General features: G+C 48.3%; 1 protein-coding gene across 5 annotated transcripts in view; it reads left to right on the forward strand.

Annotated features, from left to right (window-relative positions):
• The first annotated feature begins 11,172 nt into the window (after positions 1–11,172).
• Positions 11,173–20,161, forward strand: part of LOC138511226 (CMRF35-like molecule 1) — a 103,481-nt gene continuing 94,492 nt past the window's right edge. For 2 of the 5 annotated variants that reach the window (XM_069626766.1, XM_069626767.1), the window contains exon 1: positions 11,174–11,685. In XM_069626766.1, the coding sequence (XP_069482867.1) occupies positions 11,607–11,685 (79 nt within the window). In that variant the 5' untranslated portion in view covers positions 11,174–11,606. Of the gene's footprint in view, positions 11,686–20,161 lie in introns of all 5 variants that reach the window. The other 3 variants (XR_011280590.1, XM_069626765.1, XM_069626764.1) reach the window with 3 other exon arrangements.

A 20,161-nucleotide genomic window follows, 5' to 3' on the forward strand; every position in this document is an offset into this window, starting at 1 on the left:
AAATGCAAAAAATTCATTCACAAATACTGAGTGTGCAGGGAGGTTAATTCACAGTCTTAGCCTTGCCCTCACACGATTGTTATGACAAGATAAATTGCAGAAATGCAAAGGTAAAGAACACTGTGTAACCACCACCTCTAGTGATAAGTGATTAACGTGTATTCAATACAAGACAACCAAAACAGAAGCAGTAAATGAGGAAACTCTTGGTTGTCTGTAGCCAGGCTGGAGGGTGACCTAACACGTGGTCGGCGTCTAGATATAGATCAAAAAGATGTTGGGACCAGGCGAAGTACGTAAATATTGGTCCTGTAGATGTTTCCGCTAAGTGCCTTTATCTCGGGCCTGGAGTTGGTCTCCCTAGGGTTCAGATATGGGAACACTATTAGTGTCTGAATTAAGAGTTAAAAACTGGTTTTTAAAAACACAAAACATAATCTATTCCAAGAATATGGTACACCACTATAAAATCAGGGACAGGGGAGACTGGAGACTGACCTTAGGGGCTGCAATGCTGCATGAATCTGGAGATTGCTTGTGGCACCAGAATAGCGTGAGGTGCAGGATAAAGTAGGCTTCTAAGCGCTAACAGCAGGCTGAGAAAGGCTACAGGATTCAAAAACACATACAGTTCGAGGTAAATTTTCAGTTGCTGGTAGTCAAAACTGGAGTTTGGTGACTTAAGTGCATAAAAGTAGCAAGCGCTCACCTTGCTAGGTAACTTCTGTGTGGGAAATCACAGGAGAGGCATGGGGTGCCAGTAGAATTGGCAGATGGCTGCAAGATTTCCGACCCGTATGGAATGGTGGCTGGGTGAAGCCAAAAACGATTTCTAATCTGTAGCTATTAAGAAAACGAGATATGTGCACCCGTTTTGTTAGATAGTGTAAATAAGGTCTGCAATCTAATGCAAAGGTTAGGGGTTCTGATTACCTGGAATTTGTGTCCCGAGCTTAATGCAGGCTGGCGAGTGGAGTCGCGTGTGTAACTTGCGACTGGAGCGCCACGTACACACAAGGAAAATCCCCAAAGAAAAAAGCCGAGCTGTGCACGGCTGTGCTGGATGCGCATGCGCGCCGGGGTAGTGTTTGTTCTACTGACCGGCGTGTGCGCATGTCCGTGCCCGAGTTCCTGCAGCGTTTCTATGCGAGCCTGCCATTGTGGGATGCCATTCACTTGAATGGGCACATTGGGAAACGGAGTGCCCAGTTCTTCGTGAACATGGAGTGGAAAAGCTCATGTATATGCCCCGTGACTTGTGTAGGCTGTATGGAAGTTTGGAGGCCAGATGTATTTAGCAATTCATATTTGAGGGGGCAATATATACAATCAATGTAATGCTGTATTTAGAGAACAAGTAATTGGGTGCTCCCCACTTGAATGGGAGTATAGTTGTAGGGGCCGTGTTGGAAGACATGCGGCTCCTACAAGGTAGCAAATTGAGCGGCGCCAGGTCTGAGTCAAGGAAGTCTTAGGACACCCCTAGGACACTAAGTGACTGGGGTAGGCCCGCCAGCTCCAGATGTTTGGGAGCATGCACCATGACAGTACTCCCCCCCGAAACCCCCCTAACGGTGGGTTCTTCCATCGGTCCAGGTTTGCCCGGATGATTATGATGGAATCTTTTTAACAACCGTGGAGCATGAATGTGATCACTAGGTTCCCATGATCTTTCTTACGGTCCATATCCTTTCTAGTCTATCAAATAGAATAGTTTTGATTTGATGATTTTTGAGTCCAGAATATCCTTAACTTCAAATTCAGGTTCCCCGTCGACCATGATTGGTTTTGGTGGTTTCAGTACTCGGGTCCCAGGTTGCACTGGTTTCAAAAGGGAGACGTGAAACACAGGATGAATCTGCATGTGTGGAGGTCAGTCCAATTTTACTGCTACCGGATTAATGAAGGCCTTTATAGTGTACGGACCTAAATATCTGGGATTGAAGGTATGGGTTCCTTTCACGGGTATGTGTTTCGAGGCCAGCCAGACTTCATCCCCAACTTGATACCTCACTTCTATGTACGTCTGCCGATTTCTTGTATCTTTCCTTAGCTTGCCCCAGATGGTCTGTCGCCTGTTTAAAGGCTTGAGTGATGGTAGTGTGCAAACTTTTTACAGCTGGCATTTCCAGAAATTGAGGCGGGTCAAGATTGGAGGTTCGTGGATGCATCCCGTATATTGTATAGAAAGGACTCTGCCCAGTGCTGGAGTTTAAGGAATTGTTATAGGCATACTCGGTTATCCACAAAACTGCTTTCTGTTTGGTGTAACATACATCTTAGGTATTGCTCCAAAGTCTGTTTGGTCCTCTCGGTCTGACCATCAGTTTGTGGATGGTGGCTGGTAGAAAGTCTTACATCGATTTGAGCTAACTCGCAACATTTCTTCCAGAAACGGGAGATAAATTGACTGCCTCGGTCTGAAATCAAGATGGAAGGAAATCCGTGTATTCAGACTATCTGTTCAAGGAATTCCTTGGCCAGGATTGAAGCTGAGGGTAAGCCTTTTAGTGGAATGAAATGGCCCATTTTGGAAAACAGGTCCACTACCACTAAAATGGTGTTGAATCCATTGCAAGGAGGGAGATCAGTGATCAAATCAAGAGATAATGTGTGCCAAGTTGTAGGCAAAATATCCAGTGGTTGCAGTAGACCTGGTGATCTCTTCTGTTGGGCCTTGTTTTGTGCACAAACTCCACATGATAGTACGAATTGCTTGATGTCCTTACGCCACGTTGGCCACCAAAAGTGTCGCTTGACCTTGGCTTTGGTTTTAGCAATTCCAGGATGACCTTCTACCAGTTAAATGGTTTGAGACTGAGTGGTGTGTACTTTTGGTTGGTCAATCCTCCAGAATGTTGGTATCAATGAGATGCGTGATTTCCTCGTGAGTGTCATCTAATGTTAGAGACGTTGTAATTCCTAGGATTCTTCCTCCAGGGATTATGGGTACTGGGTCTGGGTTTGTGTATGCATCATCTACCCCTATACGGGACAGGGCATCCGCCTTTCTATTTTGACAACCAGGCCGGTAAGTAATTACAAAATCGAATTCAGCAAAAAATAACGCCCATTGGAGTTGGCGAGATGATTGTGCTTTCGCCATCTTTAGATATTGTAGATTGCGGTGATCTGTGATTACCTTAATTGTGTGCCTTGCTCCCAAGAGGTAATGTCGCCAAGCTTTGAAAGCCGCCTTGATGGCTAAAAATTCCTTGTCTGTTATGGCGTAATTCAGTTCTGGTGCCGTGAATTATCATGACCAAAAGGCCACCGGGTGAACCCATTTCAGGATCTCTTTGTGAGAGGACTGCTCCAATTGCCAAGCTGGAAGCGTCGGTCTCAACCACGTCCGGGAGATCTGGACGAGGGTATTTCAGGATTGGAGCTGAGATGAATTTTTGTTCTAAGTTCTGGAAAGCTTTGTCCGCCTCTTCTGACCATTGACAACGTTTATTCTTTCGCAGTAAAGAGGTGATGGGGTGCACAAGTTGTGAAAAGCCTGGAATAAAGCGACAATAGAAATTCGCGAATCCAAGCATACTCTGAACTCCTTTGATTGAGGTTGGAGAAGGCCAGTTGAGGATGGCATCAACTTTTCGCGAATCCATACGTACACCACGCACAAATCCAAGGAACTCGACCTCAGTAACATGGAAGAAGCATTTTTCTAATTTAGCATATAATTTGCGTTGCCGAAGTTTATCCAGAACAGCACAGACGTGTTTCACATGTTCTTGTTCAGAAGAGGAGTATACCAGAATGTCGTTGATTTATACTACGACACAGACATCGAATAAACTCTCGCAGGACGTCATTCATGAAATATTGAAATGCCGCTGGGGCATTACTTGGTATTCAAAATAGCCCGTATTTGGTACTGAAGGCGGTCCTCCATTCGTCCCCTTTCTTAATTCGTACAAGGTGGTACACTCCTCGGAGGACTAACTTGGTGTAAATTTGTGCATCTTTACCTTGATCCAAAAGTTCAGGAATCAAAGGCAAGGGGTAACGATTTTTAACAGTGACTTGGTGCAATGCGCGGTAGTTGATACAAGTCCTAAGGTCTCCATCCTTTTTAGGCATGAAGAATAAGGGTGAGGCCGCCGGGGACTTGGACGGCCGGATAAAACTGTTTGCCAGGTATTGGTCTAGATACTTTTTTTAATGCAGATTTTCAGGCTCAGTGAGCGCATAGATTCGGCCACATGGAATCTGTGCGCCTGGTATAAGGTCGATCTGGCAGTCGTATGGTCTATGTGGGGGAAGAGTGTTGGCTTGATCCTTCTGGAAGACATCCTGATAATCTTGGTATAACTGGGGTAGCGAATTTGTTAGACTCATGATCATTGTCACTTCTTTGGCCAAAGGTTCTTCTGCTTGATAGCAAGTATGAGCACACTCGACTGAGAAGGTCAGCCTCTTAGCACGCCAGTCGATGCAAGGATTGTGTGATTCTAGCCATGGCATTCCCAGAATTATTTGGAATTGTGGAGCCTTGATTAAATCGAACACAATGGCTTCCCGATGCCCATCTTGGCACAAAAGCGTCATCTCTGTAGTTGAATGTGTTACCGGTCCCAAGGAAATCTCAGTTCCATCGGCAGTGGTGACTAAGTCAGTTGTTGCCTTCTCACAAAGAGGAAGATTCATCCTTGTAGCCAATTCTTGATCCATATAGTTCCCAGTGGCTCCGCTGTCGATATATGCTCTGACTGCATGCATTCGAGACAGCTGTTGGTGACTTATGAGCATCCTTGGCAAAGCTAGGTGCGAGGTCCTTCTTTTCGCTCGACAAACGGACCTGTATGCTTGTCGGGCGGGGAATTTTTCCGGAACTGGCTCTGCCTCAACCTTTCCGGCAACAAGTGGCCAGCTGTTCCGCAATACAAGCACAACTTTTGCTGACTTCTCTTGTCTCTTTCAGCCTTGGATAGCGGCCCTCGCACCCCTCCAATCTGCATGGGTTCGGACACATAGGCAGTTTTGGAAGCATTTTCCTTTGGACGCACAAATACCCGACTGTCCATTCTAGCTCGATCTGCCTTACGGTTTTGCAGTCTATGATCAAGCTGGACCACCAAGTCTATGTATTCAGCACAGTCTGCGGGTGGATTGACCACTTGAGCTAAAATGTCTTTTAACTCGCCCTCAAACCATGGTGAAACAACGTTGTTCTTCAGACTGATATTTAAACTAGATAAATTATCCATGTATCATCATATCGGCGAGAGCTACATTGGCTCTCAATTGCTGACCGCATTAAATTTAAGACAGCCTGCATTATATTCAAATGCATAAATGGCATTGCCCCTTTGTATCTGAGAGAGCTAATTCAGCCATATCATCCGGTAAGACAACTATGCTCTAGCGACAGTCATTTTATGATCATTCCCCATTCAACCTATACCTCTCGAGGTGACAGAACATTTTCTGTCTTTGGTCCTACGCTGTGGAACTTTCTACCTTTGCAACTCAAGACCATGAGCTCTCTTCTGCAGTTTCGCCGAGCATTGAAAACCTTTCTCTTTAGGTAGATAGCCCTGCTCTTTTGGGGGACTTGTCTTGATTTAAACACTCTACCTTTGATGTTGTCATCTGCACCAAAATACGATTAGGTTTATCATGTGTGCGCTACAAATACATAAAATCAAAATCAAATCAAATTCTTTTGTCGTACGGCCAACCGGTTTCCACCACCAGCCTATTGAAGGTTGCAATGTACGTTAACAGATCTTTGTTCCCTTGACGCAGAGACAGGAGTTTATTATCTAATGCCTGACCTTAGGAGTGCCGGGCAAACAACTTTTACATGTCCAGTTGGAGCCTCTGGAAGTCTCGCAAAACGGGATCATCCCGATTGACTAGTGGTACCGACCAGTCTGCAGCACTGCCACTGAGATTTGAAATCACAAAGGCCACCTTCGATTGGTCATTTGGAAAGGCCTCCGGCCTGCATAGGAAATGTAGACGGCACTGATTCATAAAAACCGCATACATTTTTGGGTCTTCTGCAAAGCATTCTGGGGGTGCCAAAGGTACGGCTTCTGGAAGGACCACCTGTACTGGATTGCTTGGTGAAGCCGGGACTGTTGATCCCAATCCCGGTAGCAGTGTTTGCCCCGCCTGCGATTGAAGCAACTGTCTGGCAATGTCGTCTTTACGATTCTTGGCTACAATCAGTTCTCTTCTTAAGGCATTGGTTTCTTGCCTAGCGGAATGCACCTCGGCCCTGAGTTCCCCCAAAAGCTGGGCTAGCTGGTCAGACTCTGAGGTTTCCATGACGCCCAGGTGGAGGGTTTTGTAAGGCTTTGCATTCTGTCACGCTCACCTGGTCTCTACGGGGGCGTTGCATGAAGCTGCACGAATGATGTCTACACTGGCGTTACACGGGGCAGAGTGATGAGGCTTGCACGCGACTTCTCCCTCACTGTCACTTCCCAGGAAGCGTTTGCCTAAAATGTCGAAATAAGATATTAGCCAGCCTTGAGGAACTGGTTTGGTTCCCACCTCGTGTAACCTCCTAATGCCCCCTCTCTGCTTCAGCCTCACCTTGGGTTTTTTAATGGTGGACCCTCCGTCCTGCAATCTCTGGCAGGGGCGCAATATGTTCAGTCTTTCCCTGGATCGAGTTCCTTCACTGATCCTGCGGGGCTGTAGCAGAGTCTTGAATAGCTTGACTCAGCCGGTAAGTCTCTATGCCAATAGATGCTTGGTACAGTTGCTTAATGTCTTTATTGCCCAAGTTTTGACTTTTGTTTCTCTTTTCTTTCAGGCGCAGCCTTGAGCGGTTTGCTGATGATTTGCCTCTTCCTACAATGCTGACCAGATTTCCTGCGGGTGAGTATAGCGCCAGTGCGTGGCGCTGAATGTCTTTAATAATGGTTCTTTCCCGTGCGCGACTAACCTGCTGTTTTCTTTCCTTTTCTGCTATGCAGGTGCAGCGCGGCTCCGGAACAATGATTGGATGAACCGCTTCCAAGAAATCCCAGAAGAAAGCAGTCGCCAGGTGAGTATCGGCTATTCTTGCAGAGGCTTTCTTTTCTGCAGGTGCGACGAGCCGGAGGGCAGCTGAAAGCGCGGGCGTTCGGATGGAATGTTTCAGGTAAGGCCTCAACTGCTGTACTAATTCCTGTTCCTTTCTTTCTCTTCTTCTCAGGTGCTGATGGATCGTGATTCCAGGACAGGCGTGGCTGCTGAAGTTCGGGTACTGGAGCTAAGCAGACACGGTGAGCGTTACGCTGCAAGAGTGCAGAATAACGCGTATTGTGTTCTGGCGGTAGGGTGTGGTTTAAATAGCCTTGTAAGTAGTTCCAGGTAAAATAGTCCCTCCAGCTTCATCTTGCAATCTCAGCCACACCCAGGGTTAGGCTGGGCTGTAAGTAGTCCCATGCAGTTTACCACCAGATGAAATATTATGAGCCTGGCGCCAACGGCGCCAGGACTGAGTCCAGGAACTCCGAGGACACCCCTTTAGGGCTTTATAAGCCCTTATGGGTGCCAGTGACTGGGAAGGATCTCTGTTTTACTGGCATTAAGGCAGAGATCATTAGAGGCACACCATGCCTGAATAGCAGATAGACAGTCAGGGATGAGCGAGGAGGAAGAGGCCGAGGATAGCCTTAAAGAGAGATGCATGTCATCCGCTTAACACTGAAAAGTTAGAGGAAAGGGTAGAGATCAGGAGGGGTGGGGGGGCAGGTAGACATTAAAAAACCATGGGGAGATGATAGAGCCCCGGGGAACACCACATGTGGAGATTGTGGTGGTGGCGAGTAAGGACGCAAGTTCAACCTGGGAAGGTCGATCCAAGAGGAAAGAGGACAGCCACACCAGAGCCTGATCTGTGATGCCCAGAGTGTCTCAGAGACGAAGGATCAGGATGCTGTGGTTCACTGTGTCGAAAGCATAGGAAAGGTCCAGGAGAATCAGGACAGAGGGAGAGTTAGTGTCAAGGTTAGAGAGCAGATCTTCACAGGTTTCAGGAGAGCGGTTTCCATACCTCTGACTGCTCTGAAGGCCAACTGATGGTCATGGAGGCAACCAACAGCTACGGTGTGGAGGGTTAGCTGGGAAAAAGCCAACTGCTCTGGGAGTTTGCCCAGGAAAGCAGTGATAGAGATTGGGCGATAGTTTGCCGGAAGGGAGGAGTTGGCAGAAGGCGTTTTTTAGAAGGGGTGCACAAGGGCGTGCTTGAAAGGAGAAGGGAAATCTCCAGTGGTGAAAGAGTGGTTGCAGAGATCGGACAAGGCTGGACCGAGAGAATCAATTTTGTCCTTAATGGTTCTGAAGGGGCAAAGGGACACCTGTTTGGATTAAACTTTTATAAACCGGACTTGTCTGAAAACCTCATCAGGTGTGACAGGAAAGAGGGAAGAGACAAAGAGAGGAGAAGGGGTGGCTAAGGAAGGCCCGTGAGAGATAGAGGGTGGGAGGTTAGCAGATGAGAGTGAGGAGACAATGTCCTGGATTTTATTGGGGAAATGAGAGGCAAGGGCTGAGCAGAGGGCCTGGGTGGGTGTAGAAGAGTAAGATGCTGCAATAGGATTGGCCAGCTCCTTGCAGATTTTGAATAGTTCAGCCCTGTTGTTAGATGCTGCAGAGAGGCGTGCTTGAATATAGACCCTCTTTTTAGAGAGGATGGAGAGTCTGTATTGCCTTTGGAGTAGGCGGCAAGCCAGCTTGTCAGAGGGTGTACCTGAAGCTCCCCACTTCCATTCAGCTGATCTGCAATTACTTTTTAGAGATCCCAGATCGGAGTCGTACCAAGAGTTGCACTTTTTGGGAGGCTTCATGCGAATCCTCACGACAAGCAAGGATGTCCATAGTGTTAGAGATAGAAAGGTGAAGGTTGGAAAGGGCTATGTCAGGGTGGGACTCAGCTGCAGGAGTAGGTGGTGGAGAGTAAGTGGATGCAAAGGCTGCCACTGATGCTCGCTTCATAGGTTGAATGACCAGGAAGGAAGGTGGCAGTGCTGGGTGGGCCTTTGCCAAGAGGACAGGAAGCTTCAAGTGACAAGAGAGAAGAATGGTCAGTTCAGGAGAGAGGAGTTGTCAGAGGATTAGAAAGGGGGATGTCTGAAGAGCATCCAAAGTGGGTCCGGCAGAGTGAGTCGAACCAGAGGGTAGAATGAAAAGGGAGAGAGAGTTGCAGAGTTTGTGGAAAAGCCCTGAGGAGTCAGGAGAGTCTAGGTGGATGTTGAGATACCCAAGGAGGAAAAGTTGGGAGGTGGAGGAAAGGAGAGAAGAAGTGAGGTTGGCCCATTCAGAAAGGAAGAGGGTGGCCTGGCCAGGTGGCCTGTAGAAGGTGACCAAGGTCAGAGAGAAGCCAGGAGTGCTAGAGAGCCAGCAGACCAGACTTTCAAAGGAGGAGTCAGTTTGAGTGGGAATGATGGAGGCAGGAATCCACTCAGGAAAGATCAGGGCCTCTCTGTCTCCGGGCCTGATGGGCCTGGGCTCGGAGTGGATATTGAAGCCCTCAGGGAGGAAGGTGTCAAAACTTGTGTCAGAGCTGGCCATAAACCATGTCTCAGTAACAGTGAGTACATCTAGATCCAGATGTTCAAGGAGGTGGCAGATGTCAGAGGAGTGTTTGAGATATGATCTTGTCTCTGGTGTCTGGTGCAGGGTCTGGTCTGTATCTTCTGGTTTCTGGGGTCTGAGCTGGAGTGCTGGATCTGGCTTGTTCTGATCTCTGGGTTCTGGTTGGAGTTTTTGAGTATCCTATGTATAACCTAGTCTCTAGGTTCTTGCCTCTGAGTTCCTACTTCTTGTATGGTGTCTGGTTTGCTTTGGTCTGCTCTGGTCTCTGTCATCTGGCCTTGTCTATGGTATCTGGTTTGTTCTCTGACACCTGCCGCCAGGTCAGGTCTGGTCCGGTCCCTCGCCTCTGGGGTCTAGTATGGTCTAGTCTATGATCTTTATGGCCAGGTCTTGTCTGGGATGTTTGGGCTCTGGTTTCTAGTGTCAGTCTGGTCTGGTCTCTGCAGCCTGGTCTGGTCTAATCTCAGGGGTCTGGTCCCATTTAATCTCTGGTGTCTGGTCTCTGGGCTTTGGTCTGTTGATCTTTTGATCTGTTATCTGGCCTGTTCCTGGTAGGGTCTCTCTAGTCTTGTCTCTAGGGTCTGATCTGGTCTGCTCTGATCTCTGGGGGCTAGTATAGTCTCTGTTTTCTGGTTTCTGGGGTTTGGTTTTGTTTCTGGAGTCTGGAATCTGAGGTCTGGGCTCTGGGGTATTGCATGGTTTCTTGCATCTGACCAGGTGTACTCAATATGATCTCCGAGGCATTGCCTGGCCTTTAAGGTCTATTGTACTGTGGTGTGTGGTGTCTGGTATCCGTGGTCTGCACTGCTCAGGGTTCTGGTGTGGTGTCTGTGATTTTTCCATCGATTGTCCTGTATCAGCTTACCCATTTCTCTGCCTAGCTATCTGCCGGTGTAGCTGCCTTACTTCCTCTCTATGTATCTGTCTATCCGTCTGTCTACCTTCCTTCCTATCTGTCTGTCTGACTGTCTTTCCAGTTACTGTAATGTTAGGGTTCTGTTTTTTCTAATTGTCTTTGATGTTCTAATAGTGCTTTTATGCATGATATGAGGATGAGGTACTAGCGGGTAAGATGCATGAGCCGGACCAAAGGGACTATGTTGTTACCCTGAGTCTACGTGCAGGTCCGAATATCGAGAAATGTTTTTTGAGTTTGGGCGATTCGATTTCCAGAATTATTGCAAGGTGTACCAGCTCCACGGAAGAGGTTTGTCTTTTCTGAAGATCTCAGAAACTGAAGCAGACAATTTCTGGATAGGTATTCAAAAGTGTTTCTTTTGGTGGGTTATCTGGAAAACCAATGAAGAAGACCTCGTTTTCAAAATAATTCTTCTTTTCACAAAAAAACAGGTGTCAGATGTGCCAGATGTGGGCAGATGAATTGGTGACCACATTTGGTAAACATGCATGCACAAAGGTTAGAACGGAAAACATGTTCTCGTTTCCCTGTGGAGACTGGATTGCCACTTTATGCTGAAGCTATTAAAGCTGTTATTTTATGGCTTGCACTCCATCATATGCCTTCATGAGCTTGGAGTGCTGAAAGAGCGAGTGGGCATTGGGGATGTTGCAACTTCCTGGACCTTTTATGCATGAAAAACAGAACCATGTTCATTTGTAGAAGGAAGGCAGAGGGGACGCAGCTGACGCCGCCCTGAATCTCACTGGCCAGAGGTCACTTCCGCTTTTTATGCTGTTAAATCTGTATGAGGATTAGGATTGCTGCTTCATTACTGTCAAGGTCCGACAGGCAAGATCTGGATCGACTTCAGACACAACAGTCCCACGCTGTTTGGTTTAGAGAGTGGCCAGCGCTCAGTGTTCATCCAGCGACACACCAGAGAGCCTTCTAATCCTGGGCGAGACATCCATGTTCTGCTCTCCTCACACACACGTGACCGTCCTGTGTTCATCACCCTGCCCGGAACCAACAAGAAATCACTGGCGGGAGCTTTTCCGACTTCCGGTCTTAGCCGCGAGAAGGCTCTGTGGCCACCAGAATCATACATTGAAATACAGATTAACCCAGCATTCTCCCTGTGTGCTGGGATGAGCAGCAGCTAATGTTCACACACCTGACCATGGGGCCGGAGGTCTGGTGGGTGAGGGTCGCCAGCACGTGGGTCTTCATCATTGGACCAGGTCAGTGTTCTAAGAGTTACATTGAGGATGCATGGATTGCATGGGGAATTATCAATGGAAGGTGCATTGTGGTCCACACTAACATCTATCAGCTCACGCCTTGGAGGATTGCAGGGGTATGGCCTCGGCGGAAACTAGGAGGCGACCCTTGCGCAATGCCTGTTGTTTGTGCTGCACTGGCATACATTCCTGGCAGGCTGCAGTAGGCCCTGTGCTTTATTTAATTGCCATCCTCGCCAAAATGTGGCTACCGCCTGATTTAAATTTAAGGCAGTCAGATCAAAGGGACATACCATCACACATAATTCCTGTGCCTGGGCTCTGATGGCTTTCTCTTCTCTGTTCCCCTGGCCAGCCTGATCACAGGCAGAGTAGAGAGTTCACTTGCAAACCTTAGTTCTCAGTGTGTGACATTATATACGGAGGCAGAAATGCAGAAGTTATCTGGCATTTAGTCGAAGAGTATTTCATGTTTAAAACTGTGCCTCAGTCATTGCTCCTTAAACATGCCTAAACGGTTTTAGTTCTGCATTTCTTTGTAAGGCTTTTTGTGCGACCAGAGGTAGTGATGGGGGTCTCAGGGGTCGATTCGGATAAATGTCAGGCGAGGCTATTTCACTGGCTGCAGAAATGTGTGTAAACTGCAGATCACAGGTTTTTAGCTTTCCATCCTTCAGAGGTGTGTCCAGTAAGCACTGGACTTCTGTGTTTGGTCATATCCAACCAATTGCAAGGAGGCTCTTACGTCCAGTTACGGCCGGCTGCTCCCATGAGGCCGCCATTTTCTCTTTTAGCAGAACACCATGGCCCTCGTGTTTCCTGTACTGTGGCTGTTTATATTTTAACACTGAATATATTTATTAATAGCTCTGCCTGCAACAAACTCGAATCAACCGAATTGTGGGTTACTCATCAACAGTGAATTTCAGAAAAACGTTTGAAGACTTTGCCTGAAGTTCGACTGCATGGCGTAACACGTGGTTGGTGCTCCAATGTAACCTCAGGCGGCTTCCAGACAGGCAGGGCAGGCAGGTGGATATTGGTGGAGGCTGGATGAGGATATTTAGTGAACAGAGGATAAACTGCAGAGGGGTTAGGTGAGTTTTCAGAAGAAATATAAAGCGAGCTAATGAATGACTGGGATACAGCCATGGAGTGAGATGTGGGGTTGGTTTTGCTTATGCAACACCGCGTGACACATGCAGTGATTTGGAGTAGGTAAACAACACCAGTACACCACAGAGTTGAGTATGCGGGTGAACCACTCATGGTCCGTCTCTTTAAGTGAGTGAACATGAAGGGTGAGGCCTAAGTGAAAGAACAGGAGTGGATGGGAATACCTTTGTGCAGCTTGTCGGAGACACACTGCTGTAAAGTAGCGTACTAGAGCTTCTTGGGGGTTCCGAGACCCACGAGTCAGTGTCTGTCTCTTGACTCATGTGGACAAGACGTGCTATTAGATAGCACCTTGCAGGAGGAGTGGGATGAGCTCTAAACCCTAAAGGCAGTTTCTGGGATAGTCACACTCATCTGATTTTGCTGGGAGGGAGCACCAGCGATCTGGGGGCGAGGGGGCAGGTGACCCAATAGTCAGTATAAGTCTCTTGAAGCAAGAGGGTGAGACACATGCCATTAAGTGTCACCTGGGAAGAGAAGTGTGAGGAGCCGGAGTGCCTGATGGTAGCTTGTGTCAAAGGCACACTCACCTCTTTTTGCTGGAAGGAAACAGCTGAGATTTGAGGAGGCGGGTAACACATGAATCATGGTCCATCTCTTGTAGTAAGTTGCCCTGACACGTGCTATCGGTTGACACCTGGGAGAAACTGCAACACCCTGAGGGAAGCGTTTGTGGGAGTCAAATTTGAGTGAATTTGCTGGGAGAAAGCAGCAGGGATTCAGGGAGGTGGGTGACACACAGTCAGTGACCCTCTCTTGAATCATTTTGACCTTATAGATGCTGTTGGTTGACACCTGGGAAGTGGAGCGTGAGTAACTGGAAAACACTGGGCACAGCTTGTGGGAGGAAATAGTCTTACTGTTTCTGATGGAAGCTAGCAGCCGAGATGTGGGAAGGCAGGCGGCACACGTGTCTTTGTCTTTCTCTTGAAGAATGTGGGCAGGACAGTTTAGGTGAGAAGGAGGACCCTGGAACCATTGGGGATAGGTTGTGGGGGAGGCAAGATTGCCTGATTTTCCATCCTCCAAAAGCCATGCGCAGTGTTGGAGTAATTCAGTGGGGTAGCAGGTGAATGCATTTCAGCACCAGGCTGCCATGTGCATGCATGGACTACAGAGCAGGTGCCCTAGGGTAGGTGGCATCTGGTGTAGGGTGGGGGAGAGGTAAACCTAGTTTGTGCATGACAGTAGATCATAATATCTTTGCTGCCTTATGAAAATGAATGTCTCCTCCTTTGGGTATTTCCATAATTTCATTGCCTCACACATTATAAGCAATGGTGAGCATGTAAGAGAAATGGTTGCTCTGGTAGAGAAAATCTGCTCCCATTTCAGCTGGGCTAACCATGCAGAAATATCAGAGTCAACTGCAAGTCAACTGCAAGTCTGCTAAATGTTGACACTGCACAACTTGAAGACCTCAATAACCATCCGTTGGAACTCTCCTTTACACATGTTGGGCAGGTTACCAGAGCAGAGCAAAGCCATCACAGACTACTGCAACACTCAGAGCAGAGCTCTAAATGGGTCATTTTTAACATTGTGTCAGTGGAAGCTGCTTTCTAATGTCGCCCTCTGCTACACCCTACATGAATACCCACAGTAGTCCAGGGGACCTTGCCCAAAGTTGCACGTGAATGGCAGCTCACTAACCCCACCTACTTGTGAGGACGACACCACAAAAAGGGCCTGATGCTAGCCACAGTTGTTGGTGCCACTAATACAGAAGGGGTGGCTGGATGCATGTTAGATTTTTCTGCTACACTGTACCCTGGCTGTGGTACCTGCAAGGACACTCCACCTAACTACCGCTGGAGAGGGCAGTGTTGGCTGTATGGCTGGCAGTAGACTCTGAGGACACCCTCTTTTATGACCAGAAAACATGTTTCCCCATTATCCATAGAATCCGGTCCTCCCCTTGCCCCTTCCTTTCTGCCTCTGCTTGACCCACTTCCCACAGCCCTCCACCAGGCAGAAGATCTCAGGCTCCTCCCGTCCAGATAGTTGTCCCTGGTGGCAGAAATTATAGTCCACACTCAGGATCCTGTGGGCTGTGTAGGGAGAATTGATGTCACTACTCTCTGGGGCGCCTCCTGGCTTTTTCCTCTTTCCCCATGGCATCTACCTGCACCTCTGTCTCGAGTAGGTTCACCTCCCGCTGTGACACCTCTTCGCACCGGCCCTCCCCCTGGGTCTCCTCCTGACAATCCTCCACCTTCACAGCAGCACCCTCGATCAGGACCTGTCCCAAATACCTAATTTCAGGGTGCTTTGTGTGGCCACCCCGCTCTCCACACATGAGGAGCATGCCCTACTGTTCCTCCAATCCCTCTTTGGAGGCCTTCACATGAGGTCCCCCCTCTCCTGCCTCTGCGCATGTCACCATTGGGGTTACTCAGATGGCTCTATGTCCACTTCGACTTCTGATCCTCCACAAACCCACAGCCTACTCCACTGACTAAGAGGATTATCAGTGCTGCGTGGCCCGGCCCGGCCGCTGGATGTGCATGGATGTGAGATTGCCCCATCAATCATAGTGGGATACTCCTTCTTCTGCAAGAAGCAATTCAGCTCCTTCTCCTCCTCCTTCACCCCACTCGCACCTTCCCTTCCCCCCTCCAGCACTGAAGCACACAGTGCAAAATATCAATATGTATTTGCTTCTGTTTTTTATGCGGCTACAAATAGTCATGGGAACCCTTTGTTTGCCTTTTTGACTTTTCTAAAGGAACACAAACGAGAAAAGGTACAAGAGAAAAAAGGCCAACTTTCTGACAAACACTTTGACAAAAAGAAACAGAAAATGGCTGAAAAATACACTAAGTAGCAAGAAACTGTAGAACGGGCTAACAACAAACATATAACACTTCTGAAAATACTTCTCTAAGGCTAAAAAATGCAACAACTACCCTTCGAGTGGGAACCTGCAAAGTGCAACACCTTCTCTTACAGAGTAGGGTGGATTTCATTTAGAAGATTTGTTGCCATTGATTGGCTGAATAAACTCAACTGAATCACCCAAGTGGTCTCTGATTGGTTGGACAAAGCCACCAAATAAACCTGTTATTCATCACAAGTTCCATCACTCCTGATTGGACAAAACATCAAGTCCGCCGCAAGTTGATTGGGGGTTCATCCGTTCAAAAAACCTGTATTCTGCTCATAGTAGGGACACATCTTCACTAAAAGGTTTGGGTCTCTTTTAAAGAAGTCCATCATGGCTTATCAGAAATCCATGCAGAAAACAAGTGTCACAATTGTTACATTATCCACAATGTTACTCAATGGAAATGTTCACATGATGTGGCCAACAGAAAGTCTTAAAACCTTGCGGGGTCACCTCCAGGCTACCATATGCTCTGAGACAGACAGCTTCATTTTCTATCACAAGCAAATTGCATGCAGAGGACCACCAGCCATTTCTCTTATTTGCTTTTGGGGCTCCTCCATGCAATTGTATATGTTCACAGGGTGTAGTGGAATAATATAGAGTGAAATAGGGTCTATCCCTGTTTACATTTTAGTTTTCTTCTCAACCTTGCGGAGAAATACATATTGCCTGCAAATTAGACTTTGCAATCAGCATTTGTTAATGGTTTCCTATGACATCCGCCTTGTTATCATGCCAGATAAAACTGACAAGACGGAAGAGGTCAGGAGAGTAGAGATGTTATCTGTGCCCTCCTCTGCCTTGTCACTACAGGAATATGAGCTAGCTAGCTAGCTTTTATGCTTCCATTTCCCGCACCAGCCCATTTGAATCAAGGCTCAAAATGATCTGCGACTGGGCATCGTGAACTGATGAATAATAAGTAAACTCGCGTACACCTGGACTACGATCCCTCCACACATCCATCAACTCCATTTGTGTCATTATCTGGTGTACCATGCGTCATGCCCATGACAAACCCCGCTGTGTGACCATCGATCGATTCAGCACAGAATCCAGTATTGTGTTAAAATCACCTCCCCAGATAATCAGGGTGGCGGTCCCGCCCATCAGGATTTCCAACTCCCATTCAGGATCATCAATATTGGGGCCATATGGGGGGGGGGGCGTGGCCAGCATGCAAGCTGAGTAGACGGCGATCTGTTGGAGCTCCGGCGAACGCTGCAGATATCCTGCTCAAAAACCCTATTTCCGTGCGCACTTATGGACAATAAGCACTGCCGCTCAAAGGTAACAGAGTGGACAACAGCCACAAGAAAGGAAAAGCGTGTGGGAAGTGCCCTTGCACACCTAAAGTGGAAGCAAACAGGGCATGGCATTGGCGCGAATCTCGTCCCCAAAATGGCCGACGCTGCCGCCACTGTACTGGTCCAGCTAAAGGCAGAGTCAGGGACAATAACATAGGAGCACCACATTTGGCGGTTGTGTGAGTCACATCACAGAGTTGTCTACCTGTGGGGGGTACTGCACGAGCAGCCACCCGGACGGGATACCCCGACAGCTCACAACACGTATCAAAGTGTCTGGGGTTCGCTGGATCCCTCCAGATCTGCGCGGCCACTGAGCGGCAACGAACCTAGTGTGCCGACCGTGCCTGAATGCAGACACAGTTAAGCCACAACACACCAATAATAAGACCAAAGCGCTTGGCCCAGAGGTTTTGGCGTGTACCCCGCAGGGCGCCACTGGTACTGAGGGCACGACCGGTGGAGAGAAGCAACAACATAAGCCACGCTGGCCGCGCAAGTGGTGGCCTCGCCGGCTCCAGAGTGACGGGGCCTGTGAAGGGAGGCACCATTGTGCCAGAACAGCAGACAACTCCAGGGGGGTGCCGCAACCTTACTGTAGACAATTGATAACGCAGCCCAATGTCTACCCAGGGGGGGGAATGGGAGCACAAAATGAGGGGGGAAGCACCCTAGCACTTGCACGACACGTTTAGCACATGCTAAGGAACTTTAGGAGTGCCGCTGGCCATATTCCGCTTGGTTGGGGGAAGGCACAAGGAGCTGGTAGCAACAGTAAATAGTCTAGCCAACAAGACAGTTAAGGACCCCAAGTGGCCCTCCTTGACTACTGTGCCCTGCTGGCACCACAAAATGGTTGGGGATGCCCTTGCATCTCCTCTCCTGGGCGAGGTTGTAGCACAGTAAGGAAAATATCCCAGTACAGTACACTATAGAGTCAATGTGTAATAGTTACAGAGTCGGGGCGTCACGATCCCCAGAGTAAGGTGCGCACTGAGCCTTTGGTGCTCCGACTAAAGAAATGGTCTTTCCCTGAAATCTACTGACCTATGCTCGGAAACTACCCTAGGGCATAATCAGCAGCTGCCAAGATCCATGAGCCATATGTGTGCATGATAAATCTTATGCACACTGGTCCCAATTGAAGCGGAAAGTCCCTAACAAGAACGCAAAAGCACTGGTCACCCACATGTGACACCATAATAGTGTAGCACTGCATGTACGGCATAACTGCTAACACGCCCGCAGTAGTGAAAAGGACAGCTTGGGTCCTCACCTCCAAAAATGGGCAAAGATAAACAGCAGAAAACATTGACGCAAAGCAGCATGGGTCAGTATGTGATCACGAGTACTCCGTAACTGGAGAGCCAAACACCACGACCGACCTCCCCCATTGGCAAGGAAACTCTCTCACTACGAGATGTGATGGCTGCTATAGCAAGTTCTCGCTCCTCTATGGAAGTCAAGATGGACAGCATTGCGGCGGACCTCTCCTTTCTTCGTCATGATCTAAAAAAGCTTACCTCCCGCATGGGAGAGGCGGAACAACGTATCTCTGGGGCAGAGGATAACATTAGAGGCATCAACCAACAGCTATCACAAGCTTTGAACCGCCTGAAAACCCTAGAGACCCGAGTAGATGAGGGGGAGGGAAGATCACGCCGCAATAATGTGCGCATTCCTTGACTTCTGGAGGGGAGGAAGGACCTAGCATGGAACTATTTCTAGAACAATGACTAGTGGACATTTTTGCACCTCACTCCTTCTCCAAATTCTTTTCAGTGGAAAGAGCTCAGAGGATGCCCTCAGGTAGACCAACACCAGGTGCACCACCCAGAACAGTAATTGCCAAACAGCTACATTATCGGGCTAGGGATACGCTCCTTCAGATGTCTCAATGGGTCCCGGACAGCATTTTTTCTTGACTACACCCGGGAGGTGCAACGAGCGAGGCAATCCTTTGAACCACTCAAGAGACAGCTATCCTTCATGAATGTGAAATATGGACTACTGTTTCCAGCGCAGCTCAAAAGTTAGCACAAGGGGACCAAAGTGCATTTTAGCGATCCACAGGAGGCCTGGAAATGGGCGGAGCCACACATTGAAGGTGACTGGGTTGTGAAACCAACAGGACAGGGAGGGAGATCCCGGCCCAGACCGGACCGCGCCCCCCCTGGGAGACACCCAGAGGCTCGGGGACCAGCAGCCCCAGAACTAGCAGCAGACTGTGATGGGTGCTGAATGCAGTGTAACCTTCTATGGGGTAAGGCGGACAGTCGCAGTGCAATGGCGCGCTATCTGTCAGATTCGTTCCTTTGAAACACAATCCTAAACTGGCACAGAAGTCTCAAAGAGGCGGCACAGGCTGCAGAGCTTGGGAATGAGCCCCTTCCCTCCTGCCTTCCTTTCTTCTCTGGCTTTCTCTCTCGTTCTCTCTCTCTTCTTCTCTGTCTTCACCTGCTTTCTTACTCCTGCCTGGCAGTGCTTTCCTAAAGGCAGTGAGTTTGGGGTATTCACTGTTGGAGTTTCCAAATCTATGCTGACGTCTTAGTTAGTGACGAGCAGCTATGTTCGGGCAACAGGTACTTCATCTTGGGGTGGAGTATGGGGTGGGGGAGGGAAAAGAAGTTACATGGTTAATGTTGTTTTACTTTGTTCAGTATGGAACCAAGAGCCATGGGGCGCAAGCTCCTGTTGCAATACAATGTCTCACAGAATCAACACAGTTTACTCGACTCAGATATCACACTATGGCACCTGCAATTGTTACGTACTTCCTTACAAACCAGCCACGGCCACGAGTGGTGGTATGGGCGTCAGCCCAGAAACCCACACACACGATTCAGCGGAAGCCACTCTACCTTTAACGACATCACCTAGTACAGATACCCGTTCCCTAAGATTCTTGACATGGAACGTTAATGGGCTGGGTAGTGGATTCAAGCGTAAACTAGTCACCCAGTTTCTGAACAGATATTCACCAGATGCTGTGTTACTTACCAAAACTCACTTAGCAGGCACAACCTGCAATCTATTCAAGCGCACCAACTACCGCATTGCAGTACACGCTGGTTTTACCCCAGGGGTACTCATTCTGCTTCGC

The sequence above is a fragment of the Ambystoma mexicanum genome, chromosome 6p (assembly GCF_040938575.1).
Source record: "Ambystoma mexicanum isolate Mex_15411 chromosome 6p, UKY_AmexF1_1, whole genome shotgun sequence".
Taxonomy (NCBI): Eukaryota; Metazoa; Chordata; class Amphibia; order Caudata; family Ambystomatidae; genus Ambystoma; species Ambystoma mexicanum.